Source organism: Homarus americanus, unplaced genomic scaffold, assembly GCF_018991925.1.
Source record: "Homarus americanus isolate GMGI-L3 unplaced genomic scaffold, GMGI_Hamer_2.0 scaffold25013, whole genome shotgun sequence".
NCBI lineage: Eukaryota > Metazoa > Arthropoda > Malacostraca > Decapoda > Nephropidae > Homarus > Homarus americanus.
Window position 1 is genome coordinate 3476530 of NW_024722158.1, and position 26606 is coordinate 3503135.

Below are 26606 nucleotides of genomic sequence, written 5' to 3' on the forward strand. Positions count from 1 at the left end.
CATTAATTCCTGAACCAGTGAGCGAGTGTTGATATGATCAAGTGAGACACAAGGTAAATAGATTTATTTCCTTGTAAATAATGTACAGTACAGTATAGCAATGTGCATTCCTGTCCAGTGTTGACCTGGGGTAAATGAAAAAAGCCTTAACTGTAGGGGTAATACTGAACTTATAAAATACAATAAATTTCTTGAAATATTAAAGTTTCAACAGTCCAGTAGTTGCACAACCTACAGCTAATTAAATTACCAGTACTCAACAAGGGAACAGGAAGGATAAGTAAATGTTGGCAGCATTATGTACACATTTATTTATTATAGCCAATAAAACCAAGATTAGGTCATTCAAAAGATGAATGATCATTTGGGTTAAAAACAGACCACAGTTACAGCAATATCTCAGGGTAGTGGCTGGAGACTGCCACACATTATTATTTCCCGACTTAAATAACGTCAAACAATTCATCATTAGTTACCTTCAACTAGCACTATAGGAACTTGGCATAAGATGTAAACTCAGGAAATTAGCCTTTGGACAGTTATCTAATTATCACATATTTGTTACATTTTTTTCCATGAGTTAACAACCAATATATCAAGTTTTTTGCCATAAGACCAAAGAATTTCCTATATAGTATGACATTTCTCCAAACAAAAGGTGTGAACATTATGGCATTGCAGGTCTGATATATAATATTGAGTTCATAACCCTAGAAAACTTTATTTCAACCCAATTTACACCTTAGAAAGAATCTTTTCCTAACTATAAATAAGAAAAACTTATTCCTCTATTTAAGGTAACAAAATGACTATTGCATACATGTTCCTCTGTCTCCAGTTCCAGACACTGCACAACAATACAATAGATTTTTTAATGAATAGAATCTGATAAAATGACTAAATAAGTGTACTTTAACAACTGCCTTTTTTTACACCAAATTGACAGTAATGCAGATATATTTTTCTTTGAAATTTATCCTAGAACAATGGGAGTATTTTACAGTATAAAAATATCTAATAGTTTTATTTGAAAAATTAAGATTCGTGTACAAAGACTGTTGCCCGCCTAAGTTATGTATTTTTTATCCAAATAAAAAAAAGTGATAAAATCTAACTGCCATTGAGGATGGGATGCAAAGTATTGGGGTCATATGTTACACAAAGTCAGTCTTAGATACCAGATCTCAAGCAAAGCTATGAGTACTAGCATCCAGATGCCATGAAAAGTCAACAACACCTTTAGTGCCTAAAAAGTAGGCACATCACAGGAACCAGCTGCAGATACCAAGAAACTGCACCCTAGGAACCTGAAACTCATTTTCCTTACACCCACCACATGCCTGGTAACAGGGTTCTGCCCATGTCAGGTGGTGAAGGAAGGATATAACCAGAATTCAAAATCTTTACTGAGCTCCACTGGGTATTTGGGCATCTGTCATGACTTTTGCAATTTGAATGGGTTGAACTTTTCAGTTTGATAAGAAAAGATACTAGGAAGCAATGAACTGGAACATAATAGAATTTTATGAGATATAGTATTTCAAACTCTATTAAAGCTACATGTACAGTATACTTGAGAAGTTGAAAATTCACTCAAATTTGAATTTATTTAAAATCTCACCATGCTTCTGATTGATGAATTACTCTAAAATCACTTACAAACTACTGAGAGTTTCCTTCTGAAAATACCTCTGAATCCCACTACGACTCTCTCTCAACTTCATCCCACTGGCCCCTCACATCACAAACTAACTATTCAGATTACTCTAGGCAGAACCCTGAGATAATAACGGTCAGACTTAGGTAATTGTTGTAAATAGTTCATTTCAATTTGCAGACCACAGTTTCCTTCACATAAAGTTTTAGAGGCAAGCAGTGCCAAATGTGACAAAAGAAAAACAATGTCAACCTGATATTCTTCTGTGTGATCTGATTTAAATAAGATAATGTGTACTGTCACACCCATGTAAGCTTTATCTTTTATTTGTTTTAGTCTGAAACTATCAAGAACAACAAAAATAGTTTGCAAAAAAATGCAAAACTATTATATATCATTGCCAAACACAATCCACAGTATAGGAGGTTATTATGTATTTTAGTTAAAATTTAAAGTTTTTCTAGATTCAGACCTATGCTACATACAGCTTATATGCCTGTGGGAGTACAACAGAAACAGCATTAACATAAAGAGAGCATCAAGAGTCGGCATTAATCCCCTGCAGTTTTCTGGAGCGTATTTTAACGCAAGAGCAAAAGAAGTTAAATCCATTGAAGACTGAAGGGTTAATGTACAAAACAGCTAAAAATAGGGTTTGATTATGACTATGGCATTGGAATGGGGTAAGCCAGTTTACAAAGCCCAGTGGCACTTAAATATAATAAAGAAAACAGGAAAACAGGCTTGCATTGTAATTTTTCTAGCAAAACCGACAAGAACTTTAAAAATTACAACATTCTATAATTCGAACTGCTATATAAAATGGGTGATTTCCGAGGTACAAAAATGCAAATATCGTGTAGAGCAATGTAATCTGCTATATTCCCCCACATGTGACTTCCACACCAATGACTGAGACACAGACATGGGTGACTGAACACTGTACTGATGAAGAATGATAATAAATGAGTATGGTTATGGCTTCAGCTGTGGATCCTCCTCTTAAGTCATGAGCACATCACCATGAACACTGGCTGGATTACAAAATGAATGACGTTAAGAAACACATACCATGAAAAGAACTGCAAACCCATTTACTTTTTGGGTTTCACAAACTGACCAAACCAATCATGACCTAAACAAAACTATCCCAGGTTAGGTTAGACCCAAGCTGTAAAAGTCATGGAATATATTCCTAACATTATCCATCATGTGGTTGTATCTGTGGCACAAAAAGGGTATCAGCCTCATAAATCCAGTTTGAAGTCAACTGTACAATATACATATAAATAAGATCATGACTGAAAATGCTAACTCTTCATTACCGATACCTAAAATAATTTGCAATTAGTGACAGGGTTGAGGTTCAACTACTATACTCAGGGAAGACTCATCAAAACAAAATTTGTACCACATTCAAATTATTCAAATAACAACTCTGGAGCAAATAATAATAGTTAAAATAATCAGTGATAGCAAAAATAAGTGATAACAATAACCTGAAACCATACATATAGTATCAATCTTTATGACCTTCAGTATGCATATCATACATACATATTAATAATAACAGAAACTAATCATCCACAATGACTGATGCAAAAAAAAAAAAAAAAATGCCATGAGCTCTGAGAACAGTGTTCAGAATACAACACTTCAAAAACATTATGTTAAACCTTGGCTACACACTCGCTGACTTAGTTGTACGTATAATTAGAGTTGTACGCTTAATTGCAGTATAATACTATTTATAAATAACTATGTATGTGTACAGCTATGACTGCAATTCTTGTAAATAATTCAGATTTTGATTCATATTTTTTCTAACCAGTGAATCAGGAATAATAAAATATCAACAAGGCATGAGAACAGTCATAATTCCTCATCAGTATTAAATTAGGATAAAATAATCATCAGTTTTTACAATCAAGGAACAAAACTGTTGAAAAATTAATAACAATATCTACTATGTACCAATACACAAATAACAAAACTGCTATGTAATTTCACATTTGCTTCACACTTGAGTAGTATGCTGAAGAAAAATAATATGCCACCTCAATTACAGCATTTGCCACTTGGTAATCCATGAACATACCAAATACCACACCTGACTGGTTACCACCCATGTTAAAATAATGAAACCAAGTTCAGCTGTACAACAGATACAGTATACAGTACAGTTTATCGTTAACTTCAAGTTAATAATCAATATTAAACTCAACACTACTTTTACCATTTTATAATGGCTTAAGTAATATATGGGAAGAGTAAACTGCAGACTTTTAATTCTATACTGATATACAGTACTGTACTACAGAAATGATCACACAAAATTATGTTTCATTAGTAATACTGTATCTGTTCTGTACTGTCAAGTGCTGGACATTACATGAGCAGTTTAAATGACAAGATAATACAAATTCTCAAACCATGACAAAGATAATTTATGAAGCATTTCTCACACAGTGTTCAATTTCCCTCCCATCCTTCAAGAAAAATTGAAAGCACAGATATTGTATATTATGTACTGTAAAAATTATGCTGCTCTGATTTAAGTTATTTTATGTATCTGTAAACAGTACTGTACTGTTATTCCAGGTTTTATCTAGATATATATATTGTTTAATAAAATTTACAAAGATTGTTATGAGTTTTTGTCTTGTCCTGATATATATCTTGATAAAATCACACGGGAAAATGGAAACAACGGAGTACCTTAGCTTTCGTCTTTATTCAAGACATCTTCAGTTGCCTCTGAAGATGTCTTGAATAAAGACGAAAGCTAAGGTACTCCGGTGTTTCCATTTTCCCGTGTGATTTTATCAAGATTTATCTTATCCACGTTTATATATATATATATATATATATATATATATATATATATATATATATATATATATATATATATATATATATATATATATATATATATATATATATATATATATATATTGTATATATATATATATATATATATACTGTATATATATATATATATATATACACACACTGTGTGCGGTATTTGTGACTTTGTTTTCAATGGATTTAATGTTAATTCACGTTATTCCTTTTGTTGTTCATCATCTTGAGGATGCTGGTCTTCTTAATGTTTTAATATACTGTACTTTACTGTAATGATCCAATACAGAAAATAATCAGAAATTTTATAAATATACAAACACAACTCAACTTGTAATTAATTCCCACATAAAACACTCAAAGCTGTTGTGAATGTAAGTGTAGCATAACAGCTTCATAATGAAGTCATCACTGATGAAGGAGAGAAGTGAATGACTCAGCCATGAAGGTTGCATGCATACTTTCATCACTTAAGTTGCAGCTTTGTAAATACTAAAAAAATGACTAAGTAGTCCTGTCACTGTAACAAATGCAAGACATCTGTAGTAACATGGCTGTCCAGCATACTTGTTACAAATCAAGCTCCTCATATGCACATGCTACTTGAGGATGTAGCCCTTAAAATCCAAAAATAATTTAAGGCTTGAAATCTATAAATAAATATTTAATTGAGGAAATTATAAGTGTACCTCCAATTGCATTGATAATCATTAACAATATATTGTTGCAAATCTTCCCACTACAGTACTCTGAAGGACAGACGTACAATATACCATAGTGAAAATCCATATCAAGATACAAATTATTTCTTAAAACTTTATCACGTAAAATACAACTGTCATGCCCACATTAAGTAAACACAAGTCTTAGTGATGTAATAACACCAGAGGTAATCAATACCATATGCAGATGCACATTAAAGGCAAAGTGATGAACATTCTACAGCCAATCACTTTGTGTGGCTAAATACTTCTTGTCATAACGGATAAAAGATACTGGTTTGTTCGTCAAGACATAACTGATAAAAGATACTGGTTTGTTCGTCAACACCACCGTTGCCAATAAGAAGGCTATGAGGCATATAAATGTATCATACAATTACAAATAAGAATAGTATAATGAGTCGCATAATTTAAGTCAAAAAAATTTACCCGGGTTGCTTGGAGACCGTCATCCTCGCGTCACTTTTACCGTTAATTTTCCATTTCATCTTTTCTTCTGAACTTAAACTTACACCACTGACATATGAATATACCCTTCACTCTGTTCCTGAGCTCCATGGCTGCATATGTGACACACTCATTAATTTTGACCTTAATGTATTATCCACTAACTTTTTTCCTCTAATACAACACAACAAAATGCACTTATCAAAATTCCTATTTTCTGATCCTGCGGGATATTAACATGTAATGTACCATGCTTAAAAGTATATATAGATATTTTTTTTGCACTTCCATTAAAGGTTAAATTTAATTAAGGGTGAATCTTCTGGTTACAATTGACAGTACCCTTAATAGATAATGGCTAGCCACAGCATTGTTAATGACTCACTCACACACTAAAAGATTTCCTGACTTGCATCTCCCTTCATATGGACAAGACTAATGATGCCAACCAGAATGTAAGTGCCACTTTTAAACCCCAAACTTCCAGATTAGTATTTTTCACCAGTGACATCATAATATCCAAAAGTTTGCAACGTGTGCAGTCTAATTATTAGAGTTCTCAAAGTATAGCTGAACATTAGCCAGTGTTGCTTTGGGTTTGGAGAATCTGCAGGCTTCTTGGAAGAGCAAATTTATCAGCAGCAGATCCATGATGCACTGCAGGTGTCTAGGACATGGAGGAGCAGGGGAGACAGGGGGAGCCCATCTGAGTCAGAACACGGTCCAACCATTGTAAAGGCCCATTCAAGTGCAGTTCTATCCAACATGGCGTTGATGTGACTGTTTGCCGTCTGGAAATCATCATCTTGTTAACAAAAGTACAGCATACATATTTACATACTGTATGCACTAAGAGTTCATATGTACAATTTGCATCATAGGGAGTGAGAAAATTTGTGGTCGATAGAGATATATCTGGTATCTTCTCGAAGTAGTAGTTAGTATTTTTTCACAAATTAATAACTCTGGCCTGAAGAATCAGTGATTCATTCATGAAAAAATACTACCTACTAACTCAAGGACTTGCCAGATACTTTCTCACTTCCTAGAATGCCAATTGTATTGTACTTCTTAGGCAATGTAGTACTGTACAGTAGATGCAGTTTTTGACAAATAATGTGAATCATAAATGTTTACATGCTTTACAGTTGGAAATTAAATTATATATTTCAGAACATTACTTGGAGTAATCTGAATATTGGTCTACACATCACAGACCTCAGGCAGTTGGCTACTGCTTACATAGTACATAATGATTACTGTATATTGTATTTACATGCAAAAAAATAAATGAATAAGATAAATAACATTAGAAAATTAAAGTGAGGCCTGATAAAAGGTTTATATGTATAGTATTATGGATGACAGAAAAACTGCGCTACATGGATCAGTTAATTGCTGCCTTACATAATCACAGCTTTCTAGGTAAAGCATGGGTTAGTAAGTGATACTTTAATCTAAATCCAGCAGCTGTTTTGGTGCAAGAGCTAAACTGCCACAGGGATTTGTCTTTGTAAATGCATAACTTGCATTTTCAAGGCAAAAGATAGATCACAATTGAGGTTATCCCTCTTCCTAACCAATTATTTACATGATGAATAGTTCTCTTGTGTGGCAGTTATTAACTGTTAAGTATACAACAGTTTTCCCTCCCTCAGAATGTCTAGAACTACTTGGCTGAGACAGACTCTGCTTGGTGAGATTTTAGCAGGTGTCTTGCCAGTCATTTATGATGGTCCATGACAAGCTGTTATATCTATAAAAAACATTAATTTTGAGGAAAACTCACATTAATTTCCAAGAGTCAATGACCAAATGATGATATTGGAATGTTACATGCTATTAATGCCACCTATATTTTCTCATGAGGGCAGAGCAAATTTGACAAGTTGCAGAAGTATGAGTGATCAGTATGCCAATAAATTTACATTATCATGGTTATCCAAACTTTACACTACAGGAGTTGTTTGAGCAAGCAAAGTACAGTATTTAACAATCAGAATTCACAAATCCTTTACCAAAAAATATATATACTGTATATACACTACAGGTACAGATATAAATATAGGGTTGTGAAATGTCATAGTTACATAGTTTTGTTTTGTCTCAAGCTCTGAGTTATGAAGAAAATCTCTTAAGTTACAATTTTTTAATATCTTATTTTCCATAAACTTCTTTTAAGTAATAATGAAAATATGGTCAAATAATGCAGTTTTTACTACACCTCACTACCAGTATGCTTACTTGTTTCACTTTTCTCTAACACTCGCAATGTTACCAAGTCTACAAATAAGCTTCCATTACATCATCACTCTCCTAAAATCACCATGTAACTTACTCCTCAAACATACAGTTATTTAGTTAGTTGCCTGATTGTCTAATTTCTCCTCATTTACTCTCATGTCATACAGAAAGTGGAAAATTAAATCAAATAACTTTTTTTTCTCAAAAGGTATTCACAAATTTCATATGCTAATTATGTACACTCTCCCAAAAAAGTACTGGCCTCTTTTCTCATCGATACAATGTGTCACATTGGATGAATATTTCCAATCACTCATTGTGATTCCTGCATAAGGTTGGTAGGCCTGCCTTCCTAGTATCTGTGAGGTTGTTGCCAATTATTATTTCTGGTATTTGTTGTAATTATGGTGAATCACCGTGCTCCATCTTTAGAAGAATAATATAATGATATCAATGTAGCGAAAACATATCCATGGCAGTTAAAGGGTGGGTGTTTTCTGTTGAATATCCATGACAAAGACTAGTTCCCGAGACTCATTGGAAAACACAGCTTGCACCGGGTTACTGTGTGATGGGCAATGCCAGGCCGCCGTGCTATCTCCTTGTTGCATAGGCCTATGTTATGGAGGGCGATGATACTGCCTCGTGTTGCCTGTGATGTCTCCATAGTGACTGTCAATCCCACAGGAGGACTTGACGATATCATCTCGTAGTTTGTATCAGATAATGATCCGTTGCCAGCACGAATCATGAGATGATACGTTATATTCATAATATTTACCTCATCAACTGAGGTAGAAATAATATCAAAATGCAGTAAATCATAATGTCATTGTAATTGGATATGGCTTCATAATACACCTGTAATTACTATATTTGCAAATGAATATAATATCGGATCACAGTGTTTCATATTTTGTTCAAAGCAATTCCATTGTAACCTCGGTTCATGAAAACATAGTAAGGTTATATTCCTATTTGGCAACCCATCTGCTGGGGCTGATATAGTATCTAAGGTTATTGGTTTTGCATTTGATATCATAATTCATCCTATTTCATTTCACTATGTAGACAATAGTTGGTATACTGCAGATATCATGGTGATTATCAGGTGCAAGAAGCAAGAACGAAAGGTGCAACTCGCCATCAGAAATACCAACCGAACCGAGACTGCTGTGTACGTGTTATTGCGTTCATTTCCAAATAAATCAGGCCAATACTTTTTTGTGTGAGTGTACAATAAAGGTGTGGAATTTGGAAGTGAACCAAAATTTGGAGGTGTGGACATTGCCGGCAATGCAACGAAGGAGGGTGAGCTTTCCTCTTTGTGATCTGCCACCACTACCACCGCCAGCCTCACACACAGTAACGCTTGGGTAGTTTTACTTAATGGCAATATCGATCATGTTGCCACTTCCATTCCGAGTAACAGTGTCTCTCTCGGAATACAGAGATGGTTTCCCTATCCTTTTGTGAATAAATATTGATTTTGACCATAGTGGCGCTTTGTCCACTCTGTTCGTGCGTGTCTCATAGAAAAAATCGTGTTTCCTGGTGCATTAAAATCATAAGACATAACAATGAGAGTCGCTTACCTGTATTGCGCTCCCCAGCCTTTAACAAATGAGATGCGTATGGTGCACATCCGAGTTAGTTGGTACACGGCCTCAAAGCCTTGGCTAACACTCTGAGCCAGCTGGTGTGCAAACTCTTGATTATTGAAGATTTTTAAGTTACATCCTGCAAAGAAAGAAGACTAGGATTAGAAGGATAAAAATTAATCTACATTATACTACAGTACTGGCAATTTTTTCATCATTTATCCTTACTTTTTCTACTTTAGAGTGAATCAAACAGTACAGGAACCTCAGAGTAAAAAAAATAATGGTGCATGGAATGTGTAGTAACAGAAACAAGCAAACAATCCAAGTAGAAACACGTTGTTAAGTAATCAAATGGTATATGTAAACCATGACCCTAATATACTGAGTGACTCACAATCAATCTTTCTCTGATGCTAGGAAGATATGTTCAGTCCAGTACAGTATATGGCTGTCTAATAGAAAAACTGTCTTCATATTCTTGTAAGTACAGTACTTTATTTCCTTTGCTTATGCACTGAAACTATCGACACTTTACAGAGTGACTGCAGTGTATTTACAGTATAATGATGACATACAGAGCATTAATAGTATTTGTGATGAATGTTTTTCTTTCAGTTCTTCTATGTTTTTTATCACCAACACAGCATGGTAGATTAGGTACACTGTCTTACAACATATCATTTCTACATTATACAGTGCTTGAAGTACAAACACTGTACTGTACTGTACATATAGTGACCTATATTTTGGGAAAGTTTCATATATGGAATAGCATACACCACATGAAAAACAAAAGACAGATTAATTTTTACCTGGAGGTATTTTTACCACAGTTGCTGGATGCCACCCATAGCGCTGATTGCAGTTAGGACTCTGAACAAAGATGGAAGAGTCCGAGAGACATTCGGCAAACACCTCTCCACCAATGTAATATAGCCGGACGCCCTTGCCAATGTGACGTCTTGTCTGCTCTACTACTGGGTTTCGATTAACGTTGGACAGGAGACCTAGACAGAAACGCTCACTGTTGCTGGGATCTGTGGACAAATAGTTATACATCAGTATGCACATCAATTGGCAAGAGAGCAAGAAAATATCCATTACAGTACACGTATCTGGAACCCTAGTGCTGTACTGTACGTTACCAGTCATAAAAATTGGAACAGGGAAAAAATGTGAGGAACCCCCAAAAAAGGAGTACGAAGAAAAAAAAAAGGAAATGAGAGAAGAATGAAAATAAAGAGTAAGAATAAGACGTCAGAAAATTTTACACTGGAGTTTGGTTTTCAAAAATTGTGAACACCAACAAGCCGAGTAATAAGACAGTGTGAAGAAAATGAGTTACTACAGGAAACATACAGAGGGAGCTTCTGTTGGTTATAAGTGAAGCCTTGAATAATTACATAAACCAATATATCAGGTGAGATATAGAGTGGAAGCATCAGTTGTGTGGGCAATCGTGAAAGAATTTGGAAGTGTGTGTGTGTGTGTGTGTGTGTGTGTGTGTGTGTGTGTGTGTGTGTAAGAAAGTTGATAGTGAAGGTGATCAAGTGTAAAGTAATGGTAAAATATAGAAGGAAAACAAAGAGAAATAAATGTTTACATGAATGGAGGAAGTGGAGTATGTGAGATATCAGAATGACACACACACACAAGATCTAAAGAAGGACTATGGGAGCAGTACAGTACACACATCAACACCATGGAGAAAAAATACAGCATAGAAGTAATATGTACCTTAACATATCAATAACAACAATGTGAGTGAGACTGACCAGTGAAACCATCGACAGTGAGAGACGGCTGTGATGCATGGAAGGTCTCACCAACGCGTGTGTTGAGCTCGTAGTAAGAGATTGAACACCAGAAGGCAGGTTCACAATATGTTACCGGCTGTGCATCCAAGGGTGGACTTGGAGATGTGGGGATCATACCTGTGGAGGAAAATCACCATTAAACATCTACTATACTGAAGTTTCTCTCTCTAGGTATATAACTTAAAAGAAGGAACTGTACACCACATGTAACTATAGTAAGAATATATACAAGGTTATACAGCTATAAAAAGGGACAACTAAAATAGATAAAGCTGTAATGGAAATAAAGGATTGAATACATTAACAATACTGTATCACCGCCAACTGGAGACTCTACCAGGGACCAAACTCCATAAGCGTTCTCCTCCTCAACAGAACAAAATCTCCGATAAGTGTTGACTAAAATTACCGAGGCCCATCAATGGAGATACTGTAGTCCTTCCTTACAAACCAAATACTGTATTAAGTGACTTTTTCCAAACTATTTTACCCCCTTTTGTGGAAATGTCTGCAGCCCCAAACTACCAAAAAGTGTTGAAAAGTAACAAAGTCATCCTCCTGTTCTTTGTGTCACTGTAATTTCGATAAGATGAGTAAAACCGTATTCAAAAACTAATACCCAGAGGCAAGTATTACTGAACAAGGCAAGCCATCTAGGGTCTTCAGCTCATAATTTTGTTTCAATAACTTCATAGGACATAAATTTTAAGGGATTTATAAAACTAAATAACCAACTTAAAACTAACATAAAAATAAAGAAAAAAAAACACCTGGCTTATTTCACCTGAAGATTAACCACCCCAGCATATTTCACCTGAACATTAACCACCCTAATGCTAACCTAACATTAACCTGACCCCCCTCCTCCAGGTAGCGTTAGGTTATTTATTTAATCATCAGGTAAAATAAGCTAGGGGCTAATCTTCAGGTTCATGATTACATTGTGTGTGTGTGTGTGTCTAGGTGTGTCTGTGTGTGTTTTTTATTAGAAACTGACAGAGAATACAGGTAAAGATAACAAAAACAATAGAATTTATAAAAGCAGCACACACACACACAAGTTACACGCGCCTCACAACCCCCCCCCCCCCACACAAAACCAGAATACTTGGGGGCCAGCCAGAGTAGTGAGGGAGGTGTGCTGAATGAAAGTCGTGGCAGCCTTTAAGCTCACGATAATGGACTCGCAGTAACAACCATCATTAGAGATAATTAGTGTATCATTTGGGATATTAGCTCATTCTGGTATACTGCTATGTGTTGTTACCTAAGAATAAGATTATCACACAAATGTAATGTTAGAGCATAATATTCTCTCTCTCTCTCTCGTAGACACACCCGCACATACACATATTCGCCCTCCATAGATAGTGTAACTTACAATATATGTGTGTGTGTGTGTAGTGAGACATAACCTTTCCTATAATGCACTGGAAGAATACACAGACAAACATCCACACCTACAATATACCACATAAATTAACATCACCACCAACAGATTGTCTTCTTATACAAAAGGGACTCACGGTATTCATTAAAAACCACAAACTGAATAAGAAAGTATGTTAGGGGGAAGAATAAGAACACCACCACCACACACACTACACCCATGACCAAACACACCGTAACTCTTCCCATTGATAACACAAATGGCTGATTACTGAACTCGTCTGGTGTTCTTATTGTAATATATCCGCTTGGCGAGTTTGGTGAACATCCGCTGATATTTATTACGAGTTTTGTTCTCATTATTTACCACCACGAACGGAGAGTATTTTGTGTGTTAGCTATACGTATGAAACAAACATTCATACAACATACACACATGCACTAATAATAATTATAAAATAATAACATCAACAAGAGTAATAGTAAAAAAAAATAATAAAAATAACAATAGTAATGCCAATAGAAGTAATAAGAGTAGCAACAATAGTAATAATAATAATAGCAATAACATCAGTAATAATAATAATAATAATAATAATAAAAATAATAAAATATTAATAATGGTTGTGTGTGTATAGGAGGTAGCGAAGGAGGGAGGGCAGCAGGCGAGCTAGAGGGCGAGAGAGGTGAAGGTAACAAGGGGTAAGAGCCACACGTGTACACCCCCCACCACCACCAGCAGGGAGGGATGAGACAGGGGAAGACACACCCTCACCTCCCCAACCACCTACCATCACCACCTATCATGCCTTTCCCCACTATCACCTACTAATCTACCATCCCCATCACACCTTTCACTATTATCAACTACCATCACAACCACCTACCATCACAACCACCTACCATCACTATCACCTACCACAAACACCACCATCACCACCTACCACATCCTCCACCACCATCATCCTATTACATCCTTACCACAACTACCACTATCTACCATACTGCCACAAGAAAAAAATACTAGCCACACACACACATTAATTCTCTCAATGAACAACAAATTCTACATCATGACTAAGTTATATAAACAATGCCTCAGTCAAATGAGCAACCGAAAATAAAGTCAGATCAGCATTTGAAAATAAACACAAAAAGGTCAAAACAGAATCCAATACTAATAATAAAACCGCGCGTGGAAGAGTTATGACCAGAGCAGAGCCTCATATGTGTTGCCAGGAGGAGGAGGAGGAGGTGGTGGCGACATTCTCCTTTATAAAGCGGAAGGTTAACTTGTAAAAGCAACATCCGGGAGGTTTTTTTTTCTGGTGTGTGTGTGTGTGTGGGGGTCGTCTACAGCTAGCAGACAGACAGGAGGTACACGTGGACCAACCAACCAGCCAGCCAACCAGCCAAGCCAAGCACTACCTGATCACACCTGCCCACCCAAAACACACACCCGCCAAAAATCCGTGTACAACAGTTATCACGCCTCAATTATACCCCGTGTGACACTAGTCCAACACGGGGTCCTACATGTTCTTAATTTAATGCATTATTTCTGCTTCTTTTTTCTTCTTTAATTCTATCTATTTGTTATTAATCGTGCTACAGTATATTCCTCTTAATCCTTTCCTATCGCTTCCTACACCTGTCTGTCTCGCCTCCCACAAACCTGGATATGACTTATCCCCCCTCTCTCCCTCCTTCCCTCCCGCCTACCCTTCCTTCTCCCCCTCATTCCTTCCCTCCTTCTCTCCGCCCCCTTTCCTTCCTTCTCTAATGTTTCTAAACCTGAACGAGACAAGATAGAGACGAAGAATATTTTACCATTGTGTTAAAATAAGGACAGATTTAAAGAGTATCTCAGCCAAGCACAAAACAGTCGACCTTTATCAACACACAAAAGAAAATAAGGAGTCTGCAATAGGCCGGTTGGCCTGTGCATGGCAGCTCCTGTCGAGAGTTACTACCACTCTCTATCATTAAAATACAAAAAACCACGGACTGACACAAGACGGACATGACCACAACACAACATCGCCAGAGGCCTAACAGTATCACAGACGAGAGAAAATTTGTTAACTGGACTGATGGATCCTGACGCAGCTCAAACGTGTACTACAGTGTAGTGGTGGTGACCGCTGGATCATGGTGCCACACTTCACACCATCCATCACCAGTATAGTGCAGGTGTAGTAGTCATCACCAGGATAATGTAGGTGTAGAATCATCACCAGGATATAGTGTAGCCATCACCAGGATATAGTGTAATCACCAGGATACAGTGTAGGGTTAAAATATACAATCCCTGACTCACTGACCGGGATAAAACCATCAAGAATCCTGCACTAACGCAGTTTATGGTGACTGTGGTGTACCTGCCAACACACACACTCACTGTTACGATAATTCACAGTAACCCAGGGAGCTCTGGGTGTGGTGCCTTAAAAAGATTGGCACACAGTTTATTCCCCTCGTAACTATGGGGTAGGTGATTACATCTAGTTATGGTAAAGTCTCTCGAATAGTTCCAACGCCACTGTGTACTCCCGCCTTCGTGTTGAACCATAAGTGTAGCAGTTAGAGGCGTTTTAACATGACCAATTTGGTGAAGATTTTAAGGCACGTCACTTAGGACTGTACCCTCGTGTGGTGTCTTAAGTGAGTCCGTTAGATACCTTCTCACATCTGCAGTTAGGTGAAAATATGAAGGTACGAGGCTGAGGGGATGGGAGCGTGTGTACCATTAGGCGGCAATCACTGTGCAGAATCAAGGGGGGAAGTCCATGAGGGCTCATGCTACTTAAACTACCCGCTCCCCAACATAACATTATCTGCCAATAATGGATAATCCCACAGTAGAAGCTCAGAAAAAAGAGGTGGTCCAAGCACTTTTTATCCTGTTTAACCTTTCAGCTTGGGAGGCGAGTGGTCGGCCGCCAGTGTGCAGTGCCGCACTACCACATTCGCATTTCAAATTCAACATAAATGAGACCGAACCAATCCATTCTGCCTGGCTGTTATTCATACAGGAGGTTCACTACAAATGCTGATGGCTGGGATAATGGAGGGCGGTTATGTTCACTTATGAGTGGATCAACCAGTAGCAAGTATGATGGATTTTAGCTGGGTACGTAGTGAAGAGTAACTTTAAAGGGTTTTCTAGGACCTGCCGCACACTCCTCTCACGCCCGTTACATTACTCACACTTGATCCTAATGTAGTGTGTTACCTGCGTGTGCCATACCTCCCACTCACACCACCTCCACTATACCTGACCAGTGGTGGTGTGATATTACAACACACCTTTGGACTGGCCAGTGATAAGTCTCATTACAAGTGCTGAAGGTGTACAGATGCAGATCTGAACACTGGGTCGTAAGCAGACATGAACTTACATACAGGACATGGGTGTACTGAACAAAAAAGGACCAACCTGACACGTGGAACAGCTTGTGCACCTGTCGAGACACAACAAGAGGTCACCAGACAGACGTACACTCCCCCCACACGTGTAGGAGGAGTCGGGTCGTCTCCTGTAGGCTCCAGGCACCTTTGTGACCCCTTCACATTCTTACCCGCCCACACCAGCTTATTTATATATACAGGTATATATAACTATAACTATATATATATATATATATATATATATATATATATATATATATATATATATATATATATATATATATATATATATATATATATATATATATACATACTTACTTGGTATATAATTACCTATCACCACAATTTCCTCCACCCAGACTTGACTGACAGTAACAAAAAGTGCGTCTCGTTGGGGAATTCGCCCCGCGCCGTGTACCATAAACACCCTCACAATATATCCTCCACCAAGTTGCCTAAATCACTCATCTCTCACACTGAAGGTGAGGCCAAAGGTCATGAGAAACGTTACTTACAGACAGTCAGTATTTGGTCTCTCTCTCTCTCTCTCTCTCTCTCTCTCTCTCTCTCTCTCTCTCTCTCTCTCTCTCTCTCTCTCTCTCTCTCTCTCTATATATATATATATATATATATATATATATATATATATAATATATATATATATATATGTTTTTAAAACGTTACACCTGGGGTTAAAATTTATTAAGACAATGTTTTTGAGCCCGAGTGAGCACACGTGTGTACAGATGGCGTTTCTAGGGGGTTTATGGGCCCAAATATCAGTGTCTCGGACACCTTGTTCAAAACAATTTAACCTGGATTAAAATTAGTGGGTTAAGGAGGTATGTATGTATATAGAGAACGGTAACTGTGAGCCAAGGAAATACAAACAGACAGACACAATCCTATGGCCCCCTCTGGTGTTCAATTCATCCGTCACCCCATAATGATTTCTCTTAAGAATAATGACGTCACCTGAAGATTAGAAACTCCAGCTTATTTCACCCGATGAGTAAACACCCTAGCAGGTGGTTGGCTCAGCTTAGCTTAGATAAGATTAAATTAGGTTATGAAGCATTGTTAAACACCACCTATTGAAAACCTCACAACACCTGTCCAAAACCCCACAACACCTGTCTAACTCTCACACCTGTCCAAAACCCACAACATCTGTCTAAACCTCCACAGCACCACCTTGATAGCGGAGGGTTATCATAACACAGGTGAGAATATAATGTGAAGAAATTAATGAAGAAAGTAGTTTGTATAATGCCGTGGTGAGGCCCCCCCCCCCCCAACACACCTCTCGCTTCTTTCTCATATCGCTACCGCCCTGTATTCTATTCCCAGGATGATCAATGACTTTAGAAAACAAAAGACGAGGAAACCTAACCTAACCTAACCTACCCTAGACTTTCCTAACCCATCCAAACCAACCCTTGCCTAACCAAATCAGATCAAACCTAGCCCAACCTAACCTAACCAAACCAACCATTGTCTAATCAAATCAAACCAAACCTAGTCCAGCCTAACCTAACCTAACCAAACCAAACCAAACCAAACCTAACCTAGCCTTACTTTACCTAACCTAACCTATCCTAAACCTAACCTACCCTAGCCTAGCCCAGCCTCACCTAAGTTTATGAATCAAATCATTTGTTAATGTGGGACAGAACAGGGCTGGTGGTGGGAGCAGGCGTCCTTGGGGTGGAGGATCTACCCCAAGTCCGGCACCAACACGAGACGCTGAACGTGCACCACTGACAAAGACACAAACACACACCATACACATGCACCAAACAAACAGACACGTGCACCACACACACGTACACAACAACATCACTTACATTCACACAAACAAACAAACACACCACACACGTGCACTGCATACACTCACATACACACCATTAGTGCACAACACATCTGACTACCATTACTCTCACCTGAAGTGTCCCACACATTATAACACCTTTAATTAACAATGTCATATGTACAGGTACTGAATACAAATATTTAGTCATTAGCCTCAGTAACATAAGAGTTACCTTCCTAAACACTATGTTCCTCCTCCGTCAGGTAATAGGAGGGTCTCGGTACATTAATTAACATGTTTAAAATAGTGTCTGCCTGTCACTTACTGAAACATAATGACAGTAACAGTACGTCTCTGGGCAGTGTGTTAATGTGAACCATATGTGGGTGAAGTGGCGGTGTTGTTGTTATTATTGTTATTATTATTCTATACTGTTGAAATGACAAAAACTTCCCAGAATATCAGTGTAAATTATCGTAAGAGTCAAGCAAAAATTATCGTAAGTCAAGCAAGGAAGAAAGTTCAGGTGAATTAACTGTCATAATACGGTAGTCACGCCACCACCTCCAGATCTATCACACGTGGGTCTGTGGAGGGCAACACCTGTACTAGAGGCCCTAATGTGTCCTAGAGGCACACGTGGCGTTAACTGTTCATTATCTTCAGCTTCGAGGTTGACATATATTGTACCTTCTGGAAGCTTGAGCACCGCCTTCACCACCTCACAGGTTTTCTTCTACACAGTAAATTGGGTTCATGTGTGTGTGTGTGTGTGTGTGTGTGTGTGTGTGTGTGTGTGTGTGTGTGTGTGTGAGCATATCAACAGGCCATCACGAGAAACAGCATTTTGATGGTTGGTACAGAAATACGTGATCGGGTAGGGAATAATTTGATAAGTAATGTTAGAACGACGTTACAATTTCACTACAGACGAGGCGGACAGGTGGGAGGTGGAGTTCATCACCTTGGTTAATAGTCACTCACCTTAGTTAATGAACACAGTGTCAAATTCTCAACACGACGCAAATACTGAATGTGTCTACTGGACTTCTTGTTGTGTAGTTTACTTCTATTGAAGATTTTAAAAGACTCTGATTGTTATTAAGTTTGATGTATTGAAGTAATACATCATCATAAGAATTTTTTTGATGAACAAATGCTTATTTTTTGTGTCATTATTCACAACGATGGGGAGAGGAGGTGTGTTCCTGTCTCTTTAAATATGTAATGGGATATATAACTCAAGAATGGATAAAACACACACACCTTGGATCAACAATGTGCTACCGTCGACCACAGAGACGTGCTGACAACCTTCCTTTCCTACGTTACATTACCCGACTCCATCCTAGAACCACACTAACACAACTTGCTTTATAGTTAACCACACCACGACTCACAAATACAAGACGCCTGGGTATTAGACTCACTAAGGGCATTATATCAAGGTGTATTCAACACTCATTGACGTTATATCGAGACGAATTCGACAAAATGCCGTTATATTTTAGACAGAACCAAAAAAAAAAAAAAATAATAATAATAATAAATACTAAGAGCGGTGTTTGAGGCATCACGTGGCCTGAGACGAGAAGGTGAGATAAACACAGGTAATGTTCTATAGGTGACCACTGCACAGTTGTTCCCACACCACTACACCTCGTCACCACAACACACCATAGCTACAGTTGTTCCCACACCACTACACCTCGTCACCACAAGATAACTATTGCCAGAAAAGTTTTTAATGGCTCATCAAAAACATAAAACATAGATTACGCTGATAACATTTTACAGTAGTCCCAGGATTCTGATTCTTGCTCCCAATAGATCCGTAGCACAATAAATCTGTAGCACAATAGATCTGTAGCACAATAGATCATGGCACCAATATACATCCAGAAGCCAAGAGATCCAGGTTCCCTACTACAGTAGATCCGGCCTGAAACAGATACAGGCCCCAATGACTCTCAGACAGAATAGTTTACATTAGCTGGGCACCAACGTCTGGCAGGTGTTGCTAGCTGGAGCAGCGTCTGCCAGGTGTTGCTAGCTGGAGTAGCGTCTGCCAGGTGTTGCTAGCTGGAGTAGCGTCTGCCAGGTGTTGCTAGCTGGAGTAGCGTCTGCCAGGTGTTGCTAGCTGGAGTAGCGTCTGCCAGGTGTTGCTAGCTGGAGTAGCGTCTGCCAGGTGTTGCTAGCTGGAGTAGCGTCTGCCAGGTGTTAGCGTCTGCCATGTGTTGCTAGCTGGAGTGCGTCTGGTGTTGCTAGCTGCCAGTGTTGTTAGCTGGAGTAACGTTGCCAGGTGTTGCTAGCTGAGTAGCGTCTGCAGGTGTTGCTAGCTGGAGTACGCTCTGGCAGGTGTTGCTAGCTGGAGTAACGTCTGGCAGGTGTTGCTAGCTGGAGTAACGTCTGGCAGGTGTTGCTAGCTGGAGTAGCGTCTGGCAGGTGTTGCTAGCTGGAGTAGCGTCTGGCAGGTGTTGCTAGCTGGAGCAGCTTCTGCCAGGTGTTTAGTATATAACAGCAGGTGTAAGTGTTAGGTGTACACGGCGGGGATCGCTGGGCTAACTTGTTGCCGCCGACCCATCCTATAATCTCTATGTTCGCCCCACGACAAACTGCTGCAGATTTTTAGGATAAACCCAAGTAGAAAAAAAATATCGGCGTTGAAGCTCCCTGACACTGCCATTAAACTTATTTTCTTATCTCTAACTTTCCTCCCCCTCCCTCTACCCCTCACCTCACCTCCCCCCCTCCCCACCCCTTCCTCCAATGAGATTGGCTGTTGAGCGGGTAACTAAAATTAGCGTTGTGGGAATTATTATTACTTTGCGGGTCACCTCCCTCCCTCTACCCCCGCCTCCACCGCCCTCCGGGGTACGACGCTCTCCGCAAGCGCTTGATTCCCGTCTTATTTATTCCCGACTAATGCAAGTAATTTTCGTGTTGTGAGGGATGATGACAGAGGCTTGCGGCTTGCTCCTGGGAGGGACTAAGAGAAGCCGGCCACTTTGTTTACAGCGCTGGGATTAAAACCTCCACCTATATCATGCACGGCTGAGGCTTCTGCTGCTACACCGTTCACCCCCCCCCCACACCAACGCCTGTTTTACCGTTGTTCTTCACAAACACTCAACATCTCTCAGACCACATTCAATCTCTCCTCCACGATAACATGTCTCTCACACACAGGCAGACAGACAGACCAGCATCTACCCACAATCCACCACTTCCCAAGACTAAAGCAGCTCTCAACTGCCCCACACACACCAGCCTTAGCCAGCACTGACCTACCGCAAGCACTATCACTCTTTGTCAAAGTGCGTGCGTGAGTGCGTGCATGAGTGTGTGTGTGTGTGTGTGTGTGTGTGTGTATGTGCGTGTGGACTAGCTCTACCAGACAGGATGGTGGTATTGGAGGGGGTTGGGGAGGAGGAGTAGTGATAGTTAATGAAGGGAGAAGACAAGAGGTGGGGGATAAAGAGACGAAGAATATGGCGAGGGCGAGAGAAAGAGAAGGAGAGAGATAAGTGAAGAAGGAGGAGTGAGAGAGAAGTGAGGAGATAGTGAAAAGGGAGGAAGGTAAGCTGAGGAGAAAGAGAGAGATAATGAAGACGAAGAGATAAACAATGGAGAAGAGGGAAAACGGAGAGAGAAGATAAAGACGGGAAGAGGGGGGAGGGAGAAGAAATGTGAGAGTGGGGAGAAGAAAGAGAGACAGGGGAGAGAGATCTTGATGGGAGGAGAAATAGAGAGGAGGAGATAAAAGCGAAAATTGAGGAGGGGTAAATAGGGAGGGAGGAGGTGGAATAATGTAAGGAAAAGAGAGATAAAGCAGAGGAAGAGGAGAAAGGATAGGACGAAGGGATAATGGGCGGAGGGAGAGTACTGAAAATGGGCGGGACGGTTCTTGGGGTGGGTGGTGTTGGGGGGCTTAAAACAGTAAACAATAAAGTGACCATCTCCCACACACTGAAGAGCCAGGTGGGTGGGGCCAGGTGGGTGGGGCTGGGGGCAGGACAGTCGGGGCTACAGGTAAAGACTCCCCCACTTGCTCATAATGACCTACAATATCCCTCTCAGTAATTACCAGCCAACCTTTTCCGATACCATGAGGCTGTGGTCGGTTACTTCCACGGGGTCCTGGACGCACGCACGGGGTGTTTACGGTCTCTTAAACGCGTACAGACAGATAACCCGGACCCCAGGTGAAGCTTAGGGTCGTGGAAGGTCTCCGAGATACAGCATGATAACGGAGGCCCTGAATGACTCCCGAGCCAAGAGGATAAAGCTGCATGGAACAGGATGGTCTACTCAACCTATAAGTGCAGGTAAGAGCGAGCCTGTAAGCCACACGAGAACCTAGGGTGATGGTTGGCCTGTACAGAGTGAGGGAGGAAGACAAACACACAGTGAGTCCTGGTGTTAAAGTTTCTCCAGAGTAAAGAGTTAGTCTGAATGTAAAGTAAAAAGATTATGTGCAGGAGGGTCCACACACACACACACACACACACACTCAAGAATGGGTGACTCTTGAGGGCAGTAATATAAGTGGGAAGAAGAGAAAGTGCCCTGGGTAGTGGAGGTCTTGGGACAGGGTCTTGTAACACTCCGTGGTGAACCAACGCTAATACCAGGCGTAGTGAAGCTCTCGACTATAAAGAGAGAGTGATCGAGGTGTAATATGTTTCCTGGCAAGATATACAAAGCTTGGTCATTCAGAAAGTGCAGTCGGCTCTCTCTCTCTCTCTCTTCAGTGCTTGAGTACATGTTTCTTTGTTTTACTCCTCCCCGCCGAGTACTTCACCTTCCCTCGTCCTAATTATGTTTTACTTCATCAACTTCTTCCTCTGTTTTCCCTGCATATTATTATTTTTTGTATCTTTTCACTTTCCATCGTTCATTATTCTGTCGATTTTTTAGGGGGCCCTCCTCCCTCTTTATCATCAGTTAGGGATCACTCGAGGGAGGAATTTGTGTTTTTGTGTTCCCTCTTTGCTCCTCCTTTGCCTAACAACCACTTCTTGTACGCGCGCCTTCTGCCTCCTGCCCTGCCTGGGTTGGTTGGTCCTCTGCCACCATTAGTGAGGTATTAGTGCATTCTTTCATTCACCTACGTCCTGGAATTGTTCGGCTGTGTGTGTGTGTGTCCCTGGCTCATCGGTAGAACATAAACCCTACAAACGAATGGTCCTCGGTTCGATCCCCGGTCGGCGTGAAGGTTTGGGGTTCCCTCTGTACATTAGTCCGGGCGCTCAAATCTATAATATACAGTATATAATCTTACGCACTTTTTATCGTCCCTGTGCTTCTGTACAATTATTTTCAGCTCATTAACCTGTCGTGTTGCTCAGTGTTTGCCCTCTAGACTAGACTTCTTAGTTCCTCATCATCTCCCTTCCTCACCCCCACCCTCCATTGGGTTGCACTTCATTCACCCCCACCAGCTGCTCCTCACCCCCTCTCCTCCGCCTGCACCTCTCCCCCTCGGTTGCACCTCACCCCCTACCCCTCGGTTGCACCTCACCCTTAATATCCAGGATCCGGATTCATAAACATTCGTACGTCAGAGTATACCTTCCTGGTCGTCAAAGAGTCAACACACTGGTCACATCAACACCAAGAGTCTCAATGGCATTCTGAAAGTCTTTTGGGGCACCAGCTTAATATCGTAGCCTTAGGGAGCCGCCAAGAAACACACTCACACCACACGTTCAGGGGAAAATGTTCAGTATATGAGTCACTTAGCATCACAGCCAGGATTTCTTACTTGAGAGGACAGTAATTAGTGTATTGACTCTCTCTCTCTCTCTCTCTCTCTCTTCATAACCCGGCTGCGTGTCTGACTCAGTGATGGCCCAGGACTCGTCTATAACCTACACAATCCTGGACGCGGCTCTGTGTATGTATGTTAGACTTACAGAGGTCTACACTCATAGGACCCAAGTGTGTGTGACGGGGGAGTAGCCAGCGAGCTATTTTAAGTCTTGAGCCAAGATAGGCTACTGTGATTGGCAGATGATACCTCAGTGACGGGCGGCCCAGCGTGGAAGAAGGGAGAGGCTGAGAGGGCCAAGGTGCTGCTGCTGCTGCTACACATGCAAAGTCCCTCATCCCGCCCCGTCCCGCCCTACCCCATCCCACCCCTGAACACTGCCGGGGTCAGCGGGTAAAACTACTCAAAAGAGGCTAATTCAACACTTCCTTATACATCATACCTCATGTTCACAGGCCGCACGAAACCTGACGGTGCATTACTCCCTTAATTAAATGATAACCTGGCGAATTCTTCAAACTTAATAAATTTGGTTAGACCAGCCAGGACAAACCTCAGGTCACTGGTCCAGACGGTGCTGCCCTTGTTGCCGGGGCCGCCAGTCTCCAGGAATAAAAATACCCCCCAAAATTATAACAACAGAATATCAGTTACAAGAAGCCATCTATATTTTGTGACAGGGGCAGTGTGTGAATTGGTGCCTGGCTTGCCCCCCCCCCCCTCCCCTCCCTCCTACCCCCGCCTTCCCTCACCCACCTTCCTCCCCCCACACTCTCCAGACATCATAAGTTATTTTTTTTCCCTCGAGTATGTGACGTGAGGCTGTAACTACTTGACTCATTTTAAGACGCAACACACAGGTGACGGCCCCAAACAGTGACAAATCCCTAACCAGACCTGACCTAACTCTCCCACCATCGTCTCAGGGAGTTTTATGACTACCAGAAACGAGCAAAAAAGTAAATATAGAATCTCAATAAAAAAAACAAAAAAAAACACCGAAAGTAAATAGGAATGAATAAGCGACCTATTGGTGGAGAGCTTCACTACCAGCAAATAATAATGAAAATAACAACAACAACAATGATGATGATAATAACAACAATAATAAAGGCGACTGGAAGACGGGCAGGGTTAAAATTAGTAGGTGATCCAAGCCAACAACCTCACCTGAGCCACGTCTTACTGCCTCAGGTGCTCAAATAACTCTAATAGGACGCAACACAGTATGTACATATTCAATAAGGTGTCCCCCGTGTGTGTGTGTGTGTGTGTGTGTGTGTGTGTGTGTGTGTGTGTGTGTGTTATACCTGTTTGATGTTTATTATGGCGTTAAATATGATGTAGAAATTGGACCAGACAGACACAAAGCTTCTTGACCTCTCCTCCAACAGCCAGCCAGACACTAAGCTTCTTGACCTCTCCTCCAACAGCCATCCAGACACTAAGCTTCTTGACCACTCCTCCAACATCCAGCCAGACACTAAGCTTCTTGACCTCTCCTCCAACAGCCAGCCAGACACTAAGCTTCTTGACCTCTCCTCCAACAGCCAGCCAGACACTAAGCTTCTTGACCTCTCCTCCAACACAGCCAGACACTAAACTTCTTGACCTCTCCTCCAACAGCCAGCCAGACACTAAGCTTCTTGACCTCTCCTCCAACAGCCAGCCAGACACTAAGCTTCTTGACCTCTCCTCCAACATCCAGCCAGACACTAAGCTTCTTGACCTCCTCAACATCCAGCCAGACACTAAGCTTCTTGACCTCTCCTCCAACAGCCAGCCAGACACTAAGCTTGACCTCTCCTCCAACAGCCCAGACACTAAGCTTCTTGGCCTCTCCTCCAACAGCCAGCCAGACACTAAGCTTCTTGACCTCTCCTCCAACAGCCAGCCAGACACTAAGCTTCTTGACCTCTCCTCTAACAGCCAGCCAGACACTAAGCTTCTTGACCTCTCCTCCAACAGCCAGCCAGACACTAAGCTTTTTGACCCTCCTCCAACAGCCAGCCAGACACTAAGCTTCTTGACCTCTCCTCCAACAGCCAGCCAGACACTAAGCTTCTTGACCTCTCCTCCAACAGCCAGCCAGACACTAAGCTTCTTGACCTCTCCTCCAACAGCCAGCCAGACACTAAGCTTCTTGACCTCTCCTCCAACATCCAGACAGACACTAAGCTTCTTGACCTCTCCTCCAACAGCCAGCCAGACACTAAGCTTCTTGACCTCTCCTCCAACAGCCAGACAGACACTAAGCTTCTTGACCTCTCCTCCAACAGCCAGCCAGACACTAAGCTTCTTGACCTCTCCTCAACAAGGGTAGAGCACTCGGGTCTCAACACCTCATCTGAATGATAGTAATTTTCAGCGATACAAGACCCCGCCCGCTGTGTTATACTAACTCCCTTCATCACAGGCACAACACAGCCGTAAACACACCCACACTAGCCAAGGAGTTATTTACGACACGAACAGAGAGAGGGAGATATTAATAACCAAGTCATTTGACCAAATATACAACAATGGTAATGACACGCAGTACTGTGTGTGTGTGCAGCTGTACCCAATGCCCCCTCCCTACCTCCCCCTCCCTTTGCCCACTTGGCCGAGACCCAGCTCAAAATTGCTGCACGTGTAGCATTGTCTCATGGCCTTTTAGGGGACAAAAAAAATCAAGATAAATAATTTAGTTAGTATTACACGATGACCAATTATAGGGGTTCGAACGCGGGGGACCCAAAGTCGTCTACCAATCTCCACCAGCAGCAGTAGACTATAATGTACGCGGGGAATACCTAACCTAACCTCATTAGCGACCTGTGAGAGCTCTGATTGGCTACTGCACCTGTGGTAAGATAGAGTGAGAG

The 26606-nt window shown here is 40.6% G+C and overlaps 1 protein-coding gene across 1 annotated transcript in view; it reads right to left on the reverse strand.

Annotated features, from left to right (window-relative positions):
• Positions 1-6243: 6243 nt before the first annotated feature.
• The window catches only part of LOC121862102 (mothers against decapentaplegic homolog 3-like), a 62332-nt gene continuing 41969 nt past the window's right edge, over positions 6244-26606 (reverse strand). Inside the window, exons 3-6 of the mRNA XM_042360087.1 lie at positions 11312-11470; positions 10349-10573; positions 9528-9672; positions 6244-6479 (exon numbers count right to left, since the gene is read on the reverse strand). Coding sequence (XP_042216021.1) covers positions 6356-6479; positions 9528-9672; positions 10349-10573; positions 11312-11470 — 653 coding nt within the window. The 3' untranslated portion in view covers positions 6244-6355. The remainder of the gene's footprint in view (positions 6480-9527; positions 9673-10348; positions 10574-11311; positions 11471-26606) is intronic.